General features: G+C 44.2%; 1 protein-coding gene across 1 annotated transcript in view; it reads right to left on the bottom strand.

Annotated features, from left to right (window-relative positions):
• The window catches only part of Zbtb10 (zinc finger and BTB domain containing 10), a 32,260-nt gene extending 23,804 nt beyond the window's left edge, over positions 1-8,456 (bottom strand). Inside the window, exon 1 of the mRNA XM_020176088.2 lies at positions 7,451-8,456. Within this exon, the coding sequence (XP_020031677.1) occupies positions 7,451-8,431 (981 nt within the window). The 5' untranslated portion in view covers positions 8,432-8,456. The remainder of the gene's footprint in view (positions 1-7,450) is intronic.
• Positions 8,457-12,558: the final 4,102 nt, after the last annotated feature.

Below are 12,558 nucleotides of genomic sequence, written 5' to 3'. Positions count from 1 at the left end.
AATACGTTCTTAGTAGAAACAAAAATCTTAAAGTAGGTTCCTAAAAACCCTAGGTACCTCTTTGGAGGCATTAGGTATAACTAATACATTTTTTTTTTAAATACTAAGAGGTCTAAATATACAACTGGTCTTTTCAAATATAGAAACTTTTTTTCTCTCTCACACAACTTAGCCTAGACATTAGACTAAAGTATCTACACAAGAAGATTTTAAGGAATTGGTCTTGAATCTTATTTGTGAGGATGCCCATAAGTAAAAGCCTAATTTTAATTTGGGTAAGACCCTAGAATCAATTCTTCCAAAATTGAGAGAATATAGGAAAGTGTCCATTTAGTTAAAAATCCTCATAACTTACTATCTTTTTATTTATTCCAGACACAGGCTTCGAAAGAGTAAATATTTTACTCAGAGAAGAGCTTTAAAGCTTGAAAAAATCCTAAATTTACTCATTTATTTATTTAACCACAGTCTTCCCAGGCTGGTCTCAACTCACAATCCTCTGGCAACAGCCTTCCCAAGTGCTGGGAGTACACCACGATAGGCTTATTCATAAATAATTCAATAAGCATTAACTGAATACCTACTTTAGCCTGAGTCTGCGCTGGGAACCAAAATGATTTAAGTCTAAACCTGAAGTGATAGCAAGGGAGACCCTCAAGGTACCGCAGAGTATAAACAAGAATATTGCAATAGCAGAGGTGGTTTATCTATTTCAATTTCTTTGTAGGCAGTAATGCTTTGGAGAAGAAAGGGTATCAGAGCACAACCTTAAAATATACAAGAGCAGAATAAAAGGATGAATATTTTAAGCAAAAAAGACATTTGGAGGGTGGAGGTGGAATAAGAGAGTCTACTAATTTAGAGCAACAGAATTATACAGTTCATGCACGAACTTCAAGGTGCTCCCCCAAAAGCCCTCGAAATGTAAACAACCACTTACGCACATTTCAGAGGTAAATGTTCTCACTTCCGTCAGATTTAAAACAAAACAAAACAAAACACTGACTCCCAGGACTTACTTGGGAGGCAAAAGCAGAAGGATGCAAGCAGAACTACTGAGAATTCAGGCCAACATGGACTACGTAGAGAAACCGCTCAAATAAATGAAATGAAAGAAAAGCACATTCTTCAAAAGGTTATAGGCCCCTGTTATGGGTACCTTACAGAGCTATTAAATCTATAAACACATTCTAGGATTGAACCCAGGGCCAGAGCTTTAAGTAGTTATAGGACTGGACTGGCAGAAGATAGGACTGTGGCAGCAATGCTCAAAATCAGGATCAGAGAACTAAGGCTGCAGATACTGTGTCTAGTTAAGAAGCTACCATTAATAGTCTGTTATATTTACAGGATACAAGGACTTTGAATCTAGGGAAGATAGCTAATGGAAAGTTATGATAGCAGAACTTAAGTGATAAAATAGATGGGGTAAAGGGCAGAGAGAAGACTGAGACTGTCTTTTAGAATTCTAGCTTGGAGAACCAGATAATCCCACCAACTTGTAGCGAACACAAGACCACTATCCAGTCTCCCCTCTTCTTGAGAGAAAGAAGGAGAGAAGCTAACTTTATTGCAAGTAATGCAAACTTCAAACAGCTTATCTAGAGTCAACCCATTAGAGAGAGGAAATGCTACATAGATAAAAATCAACAAGTAGTACTTTTACTTCCCTACTCAGATTTACAGTCCTTTTTTGATAAATGGATTAGCAGAAGACATTTCCAATACATACATAGTGTAAACTAAAAGCATTAAAAACATCAAAAAAATCCCTATTTTTTTGTTGCAGCAACCCACTGGAACAATCTATCGTAAGAAAACAATTTCTACTTCCGAACCCAAATTTTAGAAAACATAAAATTCAACTTATAGGAGGACAAACAAGGCTATACCAAATGTGATAACAAACACCTTCCAGTGATACTGACAAATTGTCAGTTGGTAGAGAAAACAACAAGGATCACCTATAGAGTAGGGACATGGCTCAAGAGGTAGAGCGTTTTATTCCCACGAGGCCCTGAGTTCAAACCCCAGTACTACCTGGCCCACCTCCCCAAAAGCAGCTCTCTTTTGCAGTCTTCTCATCACCTCTAAATGATTTCCTTAAGTGACAGCATTCCCTTGTGGTTTGAATACTATCCCCAGAAATTCTAATTCTGTAAGTGTGGGAGGGAAAAAGATGGACTTCAGGTGATTATAACACCCAGCCAACCTTGGTTATCAAAGATATGCTTTATTACTGGCTCCTTCCTCAAATTCTAAACCCACATACACACTACACCTGTGCCTCTAAACACCAATACATACATATTTGATCAAGATTCTCTCCTACTTAAAACTACTATCGTTCCTAATTCCTTAAGGGAATAAAATGCAATCTTTATGATGAAAAGAGATCATCCATGACATGGAGTTCATATGCTTATTCAAGCTTTTTTTGGGGGGGGGGGAGGGCACTATTGGGGTTTGAACTCAGGGCCTTATGATTGCTAGGTAGGCACTCTACCACTTGAGCTCAAGCTTAATTTTTTTTATCCTGCTCAGCAACCTAACTATCCCTCTCTTGGGCACATCTAGATACCTTTCTTCATTTTCCTTATGCTGCTTCCAAATGCAGTACCAAATGCCCTTCCCTCCTTTGGTCAATACCTAGTCTGTTAGTGGAACTTAAGGTTAAGAGCCAGTTCTACAAGCTTCTTTCACACCTTTGCAGGTAGGCTGCGTTAATGGTATAGTGGTGAGCATAGCTGCCTTCCAAACCTTTGCAGGCAGAATTGGTTACCCCTTCATTTAGTGTCTCCATGGTACCTTGAACATACTTCAACCATGGTGTCTGTATCATATTATTGTCATGTTTATCTCTTTTTACTAGACTAGATTACAAGTTCCATGAAAACTTGAGGGCACAGAAAAATCTTATAGGTTTTAATCTCCAGTGCTGATCTACCTAACATGGGTAAATTCGAAGAGGAAGAGGAGTCCATTCCTGAACATAGGAGGTATGCTACCAAAAATGTGAAAACACAAGGGAAATGAGTCAGATTTTATAAGTGAATTGTAAGTTATTATACGATGGTAAATTAATGGGCCACAGACTTATCTTTAATATATATTTCTTCTCCAAGGTCTCGCAGACTTTCTTCCTAAATTGTCAAAATCAAAACAACAACAAAACCCCAAGAAAGACTAAACAACAGAAGAACAAAACACACACACAACATACACAAACCCAACCAACAAACAACTTTTAGTTCTTGTCAAAAGCGAAGGAGACTGGTAGATCTGCCTCACCTTCTTTGCTCCATCTGTTATCAGCATATTCCAACCAGCAATTTCAATCACATCACTGGTCAGAATTCATTATTTAATTTCTGGGAAGGTGAACTAAACTTACAATAATAATAATTTGGGTACATGTTGTAGACTTACTAATCTGAATGAGTAATTTAAGTTCTGAGAACTTCACAACTAGGTAAAAGTGGTCTGAACCAAGTTAAAAGCAGCAATCACTGTAATTAAAGCAATTTAAAAATCCTCTGGGCCAAATGGTCAAATCCTAAATAAACTAATCCTTGAACTTGACTCTGAAGATGTAGTTCTCCTCTGTTACTCAAAACTACAGATCCCCAGCACCTCCCCCGCTCCCCAAACAAAAACTATTAGTTGTTTCACACATCCTTGTAAATACAGGGACTCCTCTGACATGGAAGGACAGAACAGATTCACAAAGCATGTTCTTTTTTAAATTTTACTTTATCATGTTAATCACAAAGCATGTCTAAAAACACTCCCCAAAGCTGGACGTGGTGGCACAGTCCAGCAAACCCAGCACCCAAGAGGCCAGTTTAGCTAGCCTGGGATACATAGAACCCATCTCATGGGCTGGTGAATGGCTCAAGTGGTAGGGCAACTGCCTAGCCTAGCAAGCATGAGGCCCCTGAGTTCAGACCCGAGTATTGCCTCCCCCCACCAAAAAATAAGAAAGAAAAACTCCTCAGAAACTACCTCATTAAAAAAAAAAAAAAAAACCAACAAATTTTTCAAGAGTATGTTCAAATATTTTTTTGGTAACAACAAAAAAAAACTTTTCTTTTTTATAGAAAGCATAAGAAATAAAAATGACCCTTACAAACAAAATAAGGTCTGCCTAAAACTTCTCTCAAAAAAACCCCCAAGAAACCATACCTTTTTAAAAGAAAAAGGATTGGGGGTACAGCCCAGTGGTAGAGTTCTTAATATACATGAGGCCCTGTGGTAAGAGTTCTTACTTAATATGCATGAGGCCCTGTGTCAATCCCCAGTTCTGTGCAAAAAAAAAAAGCAGATGAAGAAAATAAAGCCACGTGCACTACCTATAGCCTCAAACTGAATTCTTGCCTGAATTCCACAACTTAATGTTTATAAGAAGATATTCCTTGTGAAGATGAGAAAAATTGTGTTATGATGAGAAACAGGTTCAAAGACTCCTATGGTCAAAATCTTATGAAGTATAAAAAGAAATGGTTTGCTTCCTAGAATCAAGAATGATTGATTCCATGAGAGAAAGTGGCTTCAAAACTCACAAAACTGTTAACACTGATACATGAGGCATACCAGGCTACAAACTAGCTGAGTGAGTGGTCAAGAGAACTTGCCTAGCATGTGCAAGGTTCTGAGATTGGGTACCTAGCACTATCTCAATAAATGGTAAGAAAAAAAATTTAAAATCTTAGCTGGGCATGCCTGTGGATCACTATTTCTTCCTATTGAAGGCTAAAATCAGGAAGATCACAATTCAGGGCCAGCCTGGGCAAATAGTGCCTAAGACCCCATTTCCAAATAACCAGAGTACTGGAAGTACAGCTCAGGTGGTAGAGTGCCTGCTCTGTTAGGAGCCGAAGCCCTGAGTTCAAACCTCAAGCCACCAAAAAAAAAATTTGGGGGGGGGGGGCCAGTAACCCACAATAAACAAATGTAATCATGATAATGTTTATTTACTAAGTAATTACATGCTAGCACATATATTTTGCATACATGAGGATACTAGAAGTAATTTTCCTGGTAACAGAAGACTGGGACATCTACCAGGAGACGTGTCTCAAATGGTAGAGTGCTGGAAGCATAATGTCCTGAGTTCAAACCCCAGTACTCACAAATAGTAGAGAATTAAGACTCAAGGCCCGGACCCTGCGCCCAAAAAAATGAGCTTACAAGCTGTGTTACACTGCCTCCTACAGGCAAATACAGGCTGCAGGGCAACAATAAAAAAAATGACTGAACTTTGCTCAAAGGATTAAAATCAAGAACCTGTAATTCACATTAACAAGACAATGAAAGTTGCCAGTGGTACTTGAGATAGCAAGCTAGCCCCCAAACTAAGGTTAGAAATTAAGAGAAATGCTGAGAAATCAATTCAAAGGGGGAAATATCCAAAACTCAATCAAGGACTAATACCATAGCCTTAAGACAAACAGAACTTAGTAAATGTAACAGAACAATGTCCAAAAATAAAGTTGATGGTCTATAGATCACATTAAAGGGCAATTTCATCTGGGGGAATAAGTTATCAGCGAAGTTTCAGAGAACCAAATTGAGGAAAGGTTTTACCTAGGAAATAAATTCCACGATCCAGATATAAATGCTGTAAGAAGGATGCCCCCAAACTAAGTCTATCATAAAGTTATCCAGCTAATTCCTTCTTCCTCTGATCTCAGGTTCTCTTAAGCAGCTATAATTTGCATTCCCATTCAGATTTGCCCACAGTAATAGACTGCTGGTGAGAATAACTGGCCCACTGCAGATTAAGACAATTCATTATAATTGTCTTTATAGATTTTTCTAAATACCAACCTACTATTTGGAAAAATCAAGCTTTCGTTTTCACAAGTTGCACACTTCCATCATCTTCCTTAAAATAACTTCAGGCATACATTACTTAACCCTTTAGAATCTGAGACACCTCTTCTGCTGACGGAAGCAAACATAAATACCTTTTATAATACAGTAAACGTGTTTGGCACAAAGAAAAAAAAATGTTATTTCTCGATGCAACACTAGTAATTGCAGAAAGCTGAGATGTGAACTCAGATTTACTCAAAACCCATTCTTTTTCCATTACGACACTCCTTATAGGCGGTTCTCGTCTCAGTTGCCACCAAGGACTTAAAGACAATTTACTTAACCTTTCTGGGTTTTGTAATATTTAAGTGACCTTCCTTCTATGGTTCAGGCAACAAAAATTTGTGCAAATAAAAGCAAAACAAAAACTATTGCATTTCCACTAAGAAAAAATAACCCAATGCTTTAAAGTTAAAGCCCTAACTTCTAAGTAACTGTTGTGCTCTGTGGGGTTACTGGTGTGCCTAATTAACTCAGAATCGCTTCCATAAACAGCACAGCAAGAAACTAATGCCTGAGCACTGGCTTTCTAAAATCAGTGACTGGCTACCAATGCAAAAGAATGAATTCCATGCACCGCCACAGGTTGTCTAAATCATAAAAAAGGAGGGCTGATCAACATCTGGGCTTAAAAGGGCCATCAAAATATTAGGCTACTACCTTTCCACTAGGAATGTTAAACCCCACAGCACAGGCTACTTGTTTTTAACTAAGCACAGATGGTTTTCAAGGAGTTTGGTAAATAAATTCCCTACCATTTCAAATCAACTACTTGGTACAAATAACTTCACATTAACCATTTCCAATACTAAGCTTAAGGTACTCCCTGCAAACTACTTGCGAGAAGGCTTTTCAAAGGGGAGAATATAGAAAAATCTCAGAACAGAAGTTCAGGTAGAAGTAAACACAAGTGAAAAGTACGTTAACTTTACCAAAAGCCAAGCCTTGGTAAGAAGGCTCAACAAGTTCAACAGAGACGAATTTAGTAAAATTATTCACAAGAGAAAGGAGTGTTACTCAAATAGCTTCCTGCACATTTCCATACGGCTCTCCAGTGACCTGATGTAAGGTTTTTTGGGTGCGTGTTTTCCTGCCTGCAGTAGCATCAAAGCTTAAGGAAACCGTTTAATCCCTTCTTCACAAGAGTTGCCAGACGTCCTCTAGCGCGCAAAAGGTCTAGGGACACAAGACGGCTTCTCGAAAATCACAGCTGATAATTTTTGGGTTTTTGCCCCAAAGCCAATCTCCTTGGTTAAAATCGCGTAGGTTAAAACCTCACTTCAAACTTTCTGATTCAACCTGATAGGCAAATAAGTCTGAGTCATTAAAAAGAAAAAAAAAGACAAATTCCGCGCTAGGATTAGAAAATTGTCACTGCACCCCTCCCCCAACACACATACACACAAACTTTTGAAAACTTTGTTCCCAGGATTTCTGAACCCCCACGCAAAGCTCCCGCACCTCTCAGCTGCAGCGCCGCCTCTCCCCACCCAGGAAAGGGGGAGGGGGGTTGAGGCGCACAGCCCTTTCCCTGGGAAGACCCCCAAAGGCAGGAGGTAGGCTATTACCGTACCTGGGCGTTGGCTTCGTGGAGTTTGTGCTCGGTGGAGACGTGGTGCCTCAGAAGCAGGGTCTTCTTGTAGTTGCGGGTCCCCCGCGAAAGCTCGTCGTGCCCCGAGGCGGGGAGATCCGCGCCGGCCCCGTCCTCGGGGGGCTTCTGGCACCAGCCGCAGAACATGAGGCCGGTCTCCTTGGAATAGCGCAGCCAGGGGAAGTCCTTGAGCCAGGAGGGCTGGAAGGAGCACTGGAGCTTCTGCAGGAGGGACTTGGGCCGCGCGAGCGGGAAGTGCTGGACAGCCTCTCCTTCGCCAGCTCCCACACCGCTGCCCTCCGCGTCGTCCCCGCCATCGCCGCCCGACCGCCTGCTGCTGCCGCAGCTGCCGCCTTCCGCCCCGCTGCCGTCGCCCAGGCTCGCCCCCTCCTCCTCGTCCTCGGTGCTGTCGCTCAGGGACGCGCCGTCCGGCATCAAGTCCTTCCCCTCCAGCGCGTCCAGCTCCAGATCCACGGGCGCAGGCCCTCGCCCATTGAAATGCCTCAGGGGCCACGCCGAGGTCTCGGGCCGGCCGCGGCTACTGCTGCCATTGTTGCCGAGACCCCCGCCGCCGCCACCGCCTCGGAAGGCCAGAGTCCGACGGTTCCTTTCCGCTAGCAGGGGGCCCCCCACGCCACCGCCGCCCAGCGAGGTGGGGCCGCCCGCGTCTTGGGGGAGCAGCAACTCCTTGGCTTCCTCGGCGGCGGCACTGGCCACCCCAGCCGCGGCCTCCAAGTCTTGGGGCTCCAGGCCCTCCAATTCCATTTCCTCGTCGGCCCCCCGCCCATTGGGCTGCTGGAGCGCGGGCGGCGCCGGCGGCTGTCTTGGCTGCGGCTGCTGAGACCAAGCCGAGGCCTCCCCGCCAGCGTTATTGTTCGTGGAGCCGCCGCTGCCGCCGCTGGCAGTGACCAACCCGCCTCCTCGGAACGCCAGCGTCCTGCGGTTCATTTCACTGAACGACATGGCGCGCGCCGCCGCCGCCGCCGCCGCCGCCCGGTGCCCCGGCTCGCGCCCGGCCTCTGGCCGCGTCCCGCGCGCTCCCCGCGGCTCCCCCTCCGCCTCGCCCCCGCCCCCGCCCCCGGCGTTCGGGTCTCGCGGGGCTCGGCCTCACCCTCGCTCCCGGGGCTGCCGCACGCGCCCGCGGCCGCCGGGCCGCTGCCTCCGGCCGCTCTTCTTCTTCGTCGTCCTCGTCCTCCTCCACCCCCGCCCCGCCGCGTTCGGGGCAGCGTCCCGCGCGGAGAAGGGCGGGCGGCGGAGCGGTGAGCGGCCGGAGCCCGCGGCGCGTGGGGGCCTTCGAAGTTGAGAGGCGGAGTGCGGGGAGCCCCTCCGCTACCCCCTCTTTTTAAAGCCGAGCGCACACGCCGACCGATAGCCAACTGATATCCTTCCTCCGGCGCACCGAGGAGTCCCGACGCCGCCGCCGGCTTCCGAGGCGCTGAGGGCGACGGACGCGTTAAACTGCCGGGCTCCGCCACATAACGAACCGACAATAAAGCCGGCGGAGCGTTTCCGTCCGACCAGGCCCTGGCGGAGGTCGAATGGCAAATGAACAACGGACCGTGCGCCCACAATGCACCGGGGTAGCAGTAACCGCTGGAGGGGGAAAGGGTGGGGGCCGGCTGGGGGAGGGGGGCTGGGCTTGGGGCTGGGCTGGGGTGGGGTGGGGGCGCCAGGGGACCGGGAAAGGGGCCGGGCCGCGCCTCTGGCCTGGGGGCGGGGGTGCGGCCGCAGGGAAGGAAGTCGGCCCCGGGGCGGGGGACAAAAGGCCGGGCGTCGGGCTGAGGGTCTGGGGAGGGGGCGGGCGTGTGCGGCCGGGGCCGGGCTACGCGGAGGACAAACAGCTGGCGAGTGTCAGGGTCCGGCCGCCTCCCCGCCGCCCGCCCGCAAGCACGCACCTACCCGCGCCCGGGACGCACATTTTTCCTTCTCTTTCTCTCTCTCTCTCTCTCTCTCTCTCTCTTTCTCTCTCTCTGCGAGTTCACCTGGGACTTTGCAAAGAACTGTGCGGTGGGAGCGGCGCTCCAGCCTTGTCTGTCATTTGCTGTGGTGGGTGGGTGGCGGTGCCCGAGGAAGTGAACTTATTTTGTTCCCTCACAAAGATAGCACAGGCGTTGCCTTTCACGCGGGGAGGTTACGGGCCGCCGACACCTCCTCGGATGCATTGTGTGCGCTGGGCAGCACCGCGGGCCCAGGGCAGCGATCATTTCACAGAAAATGCACCGCCCCGAGTGTCTTATTGCTGTGATGAAATGGAAATTTAAATAAAAGGTCGAACACGTGCGTTCACTGGGAAGTATTGACATGGGTGTTACATCACCGGCAGCCAATCAGATGGCTGCAGCCGTGTTTATACTTCTACAACCACCTTGTGAGTATTACAGTATGTCATAACGTTATAAATATTAGGCAGGGTTTTCCCCACGAGCGGGGAGGAGTCTGCTGATCCCTGCGCCGTGTGCGGCTCGAAGATCGTGCCTCAAGACAAGAGCTCATCCTTAAGGCTTAAAAAAAAAAAAACACAAAAAACTCCTTATATTGCATATGGAATTTGGAATGATTAGGAGAGCTGGAGATGAACCTCCCAGAATTATCATCTCAGTCAAAGTTTTCCAACTTAAAACTTTAAAAATTTTAATATGCTAACTGTAGCAAACTGAAGTGTTCAGATTCATTTACTAATTTGCATTGTGAGGTTTTTTTTTTTTGGTGGTATTGGAATTTGAACTCATGGCTTCATGCTTGCTATAGGCAGGTGCTCTACCACTTGAGCCACTCGGCTCGCTCAATGTGAGCCAAACCTTAAAATATTTTTGTTCAAGCCTATTTCAGGGAAATCAAAAGATGTTCTCAAGCTGTGAGAGAGCTTTTTTCCCTCCTCTTTTAAGGAATATATTTATTAGAAGTCACATCACAAACTAATATAGACCATGTTCAAAATAACTGTTGAAAAAAAGGGTATGTGTATGGTAAGGTAATTTTTTACATCAACACACATTAGGATTTTGCATAAAAAGGTGAGAAATACCCATGAACTCTTTACACTTGTAGATTACCTACTCCTACATGATATATTAGTGTAAAATTGTATGTGTTTTAAAAGAGCACATGTTAACAATTTTGGGGCCTTCTAGTTTTATTCTTATTCTGAATTTCTATTTTAAATAACAATATTTAAAGTTTTGAATCCATAATGTGAATACATTATATATTAAACTTTACAAAGAAAAATTTCCTCAGCATATTATAAACTACCATTTGTCTTTTTTTGAGACAAGGTCTCACTATGTAGCCAAAATTCTCAGTCCTCCTATCACAGCAAGCCTAGGTTCTGCCACCACTCCTGGATGTCTTAATATTTTTAAATGAGCCAAACACATGCATGCACGTCCAGACTGCTACATGGATTGTATAGATTTTTCAAAGGTACTTTCACTTAATTCAGTGTAATTTTAGTATCTGTGTAAATGAACAATGTTGTGTATCAAACAAAAACCATTAGCTCTGTTTTACAGATTAAATGTAATATCACTGTAACAAATGACACTACCACCTTCCCACAAAGACTTGGGTTTTGAGTTATTTTCCCAATAATAAGCTTATTGTCACTATCCATATTGCCACCTAACCACCAGATTATACAGGCACATATTCTGATATGGATCCTTAGATAGGTACAGTTTGTAGATTTGAGTTGTTGAAATTTTTAAGACAGGACTGTGACCTGGACCTAATTTGTACCTTGGAGAAATGAGAGAATTCTGCCAGCTGTAACTATATGTAATAGATGCCATGTATGGAAGAATACAATAATAATGCCATGCTTTATCTGTAATAAGTTTTTAAAATTTTATGCATTTTGCAAATAAATAATTATTTATTATATTCTAAAAAGATAAACTGAGGTTCATTACTTAAGATTAAGGTGAAGGAAAGTAGAAATTTTCCTGATTTTTTTTTGAGACACAGACTTGCTGTGTAGCCCAGGCTGGTCTTAAATTCACTATCCTCCTACCCTAGCCTCCCGAGTGCTGAGATTACAGGTGTGCATCACAATGCCTAGCTTAATTTTTATGTCAACTTTAAAGTACGTTTTCATTTCAAAACTGTTCATTTCAAATCTTTGCTTCCTCTCATCTTTTTCCCTTAATATTATATCACCTTATGCTAGAATCAACCAAAAGTGTTTGAATCCATAATGATGTTGTTTCAGGACTGCATTTCCTTGACATATTTCTTACCTTCTGTGGTTTTTTTGCTCTGTTTTTTGAGACAGGGTGTGTAGCCCAGGCTAGCTTCAAACTCATAATCCTCCTGCCTCCTTTGGAGTGCTGGGAATACAGGAGAGTATCACCACACCTTGCTCTTACTTTATGTTTTATAAAGTATACGTTGTCTTTTGTCAAGAATTATGTTTAAACATGAACTGATTAAGAATAAATGGCACTAAATTTAAGTAATATGTTTAAATTACTTAAAGTCTAGGATCACTAAACTAATAGCCAGACAGTAGCAGTGACAGGGATGACAGGTCTGACTTTAGCCAGAAAGAATATATTGTCCACCTCTCAAACCTGAGGGATTGGAAACCCTGAAGAAATCAGAAACAACCCTCAAGGGAATAGTGTGGTGACTCTCTCAGAATACCCTGTAATGAGGGAACTCTGAGTAGCAAGGGGATCTCCTACTCTGTAAATGGAGTTTTTAGGAATTCCCCTACCCCATCCAGTCTCCCACTAGCAAGCAGGAATCTGTTCATCCCCTGAGCCCCTATATTTACTGATAGGGTTCTACCATGCTTAAGGGAATTCCCCCTCAAGCATACCAGGGGAACCCCTCAAGAATGGGGCATCCCCAGCTAATTTGTCCCCTAAATTTCACTTTAAGCTACGTAAAACTCCTGGAGGCAATCCTTGATAGGGCCCACCATAACTCTGTGATGGAGATCAGCTCCTGTACCTGGCTCAATGGATCTTCAGTGGTGAAACTCAACTGTCCTTTACTGCCTTGGTAGAGGTACTTTGCCTCTGTCAGCAATTTGATTCTTTGATTCTTATAGGGGTCATCCACCAGAATGAAATGCATGAGGACAA

The sequence above is a fragment of the Castor canadensis genome, chromosome 3, assembly GCF_047511655.1.
Source record: "Castor canadensis chromosome 3, mCasCan1.hap1v2, whole genome shotgun sequence".
NCBI lineage: Eukaryota > Metazoa > Chordata > Mammalia > Rodentia > Castoridae > Castor > Castor canadensis.
This window is presented reverse-complemented; position numbering and strand designations above follow the sequence as displayed.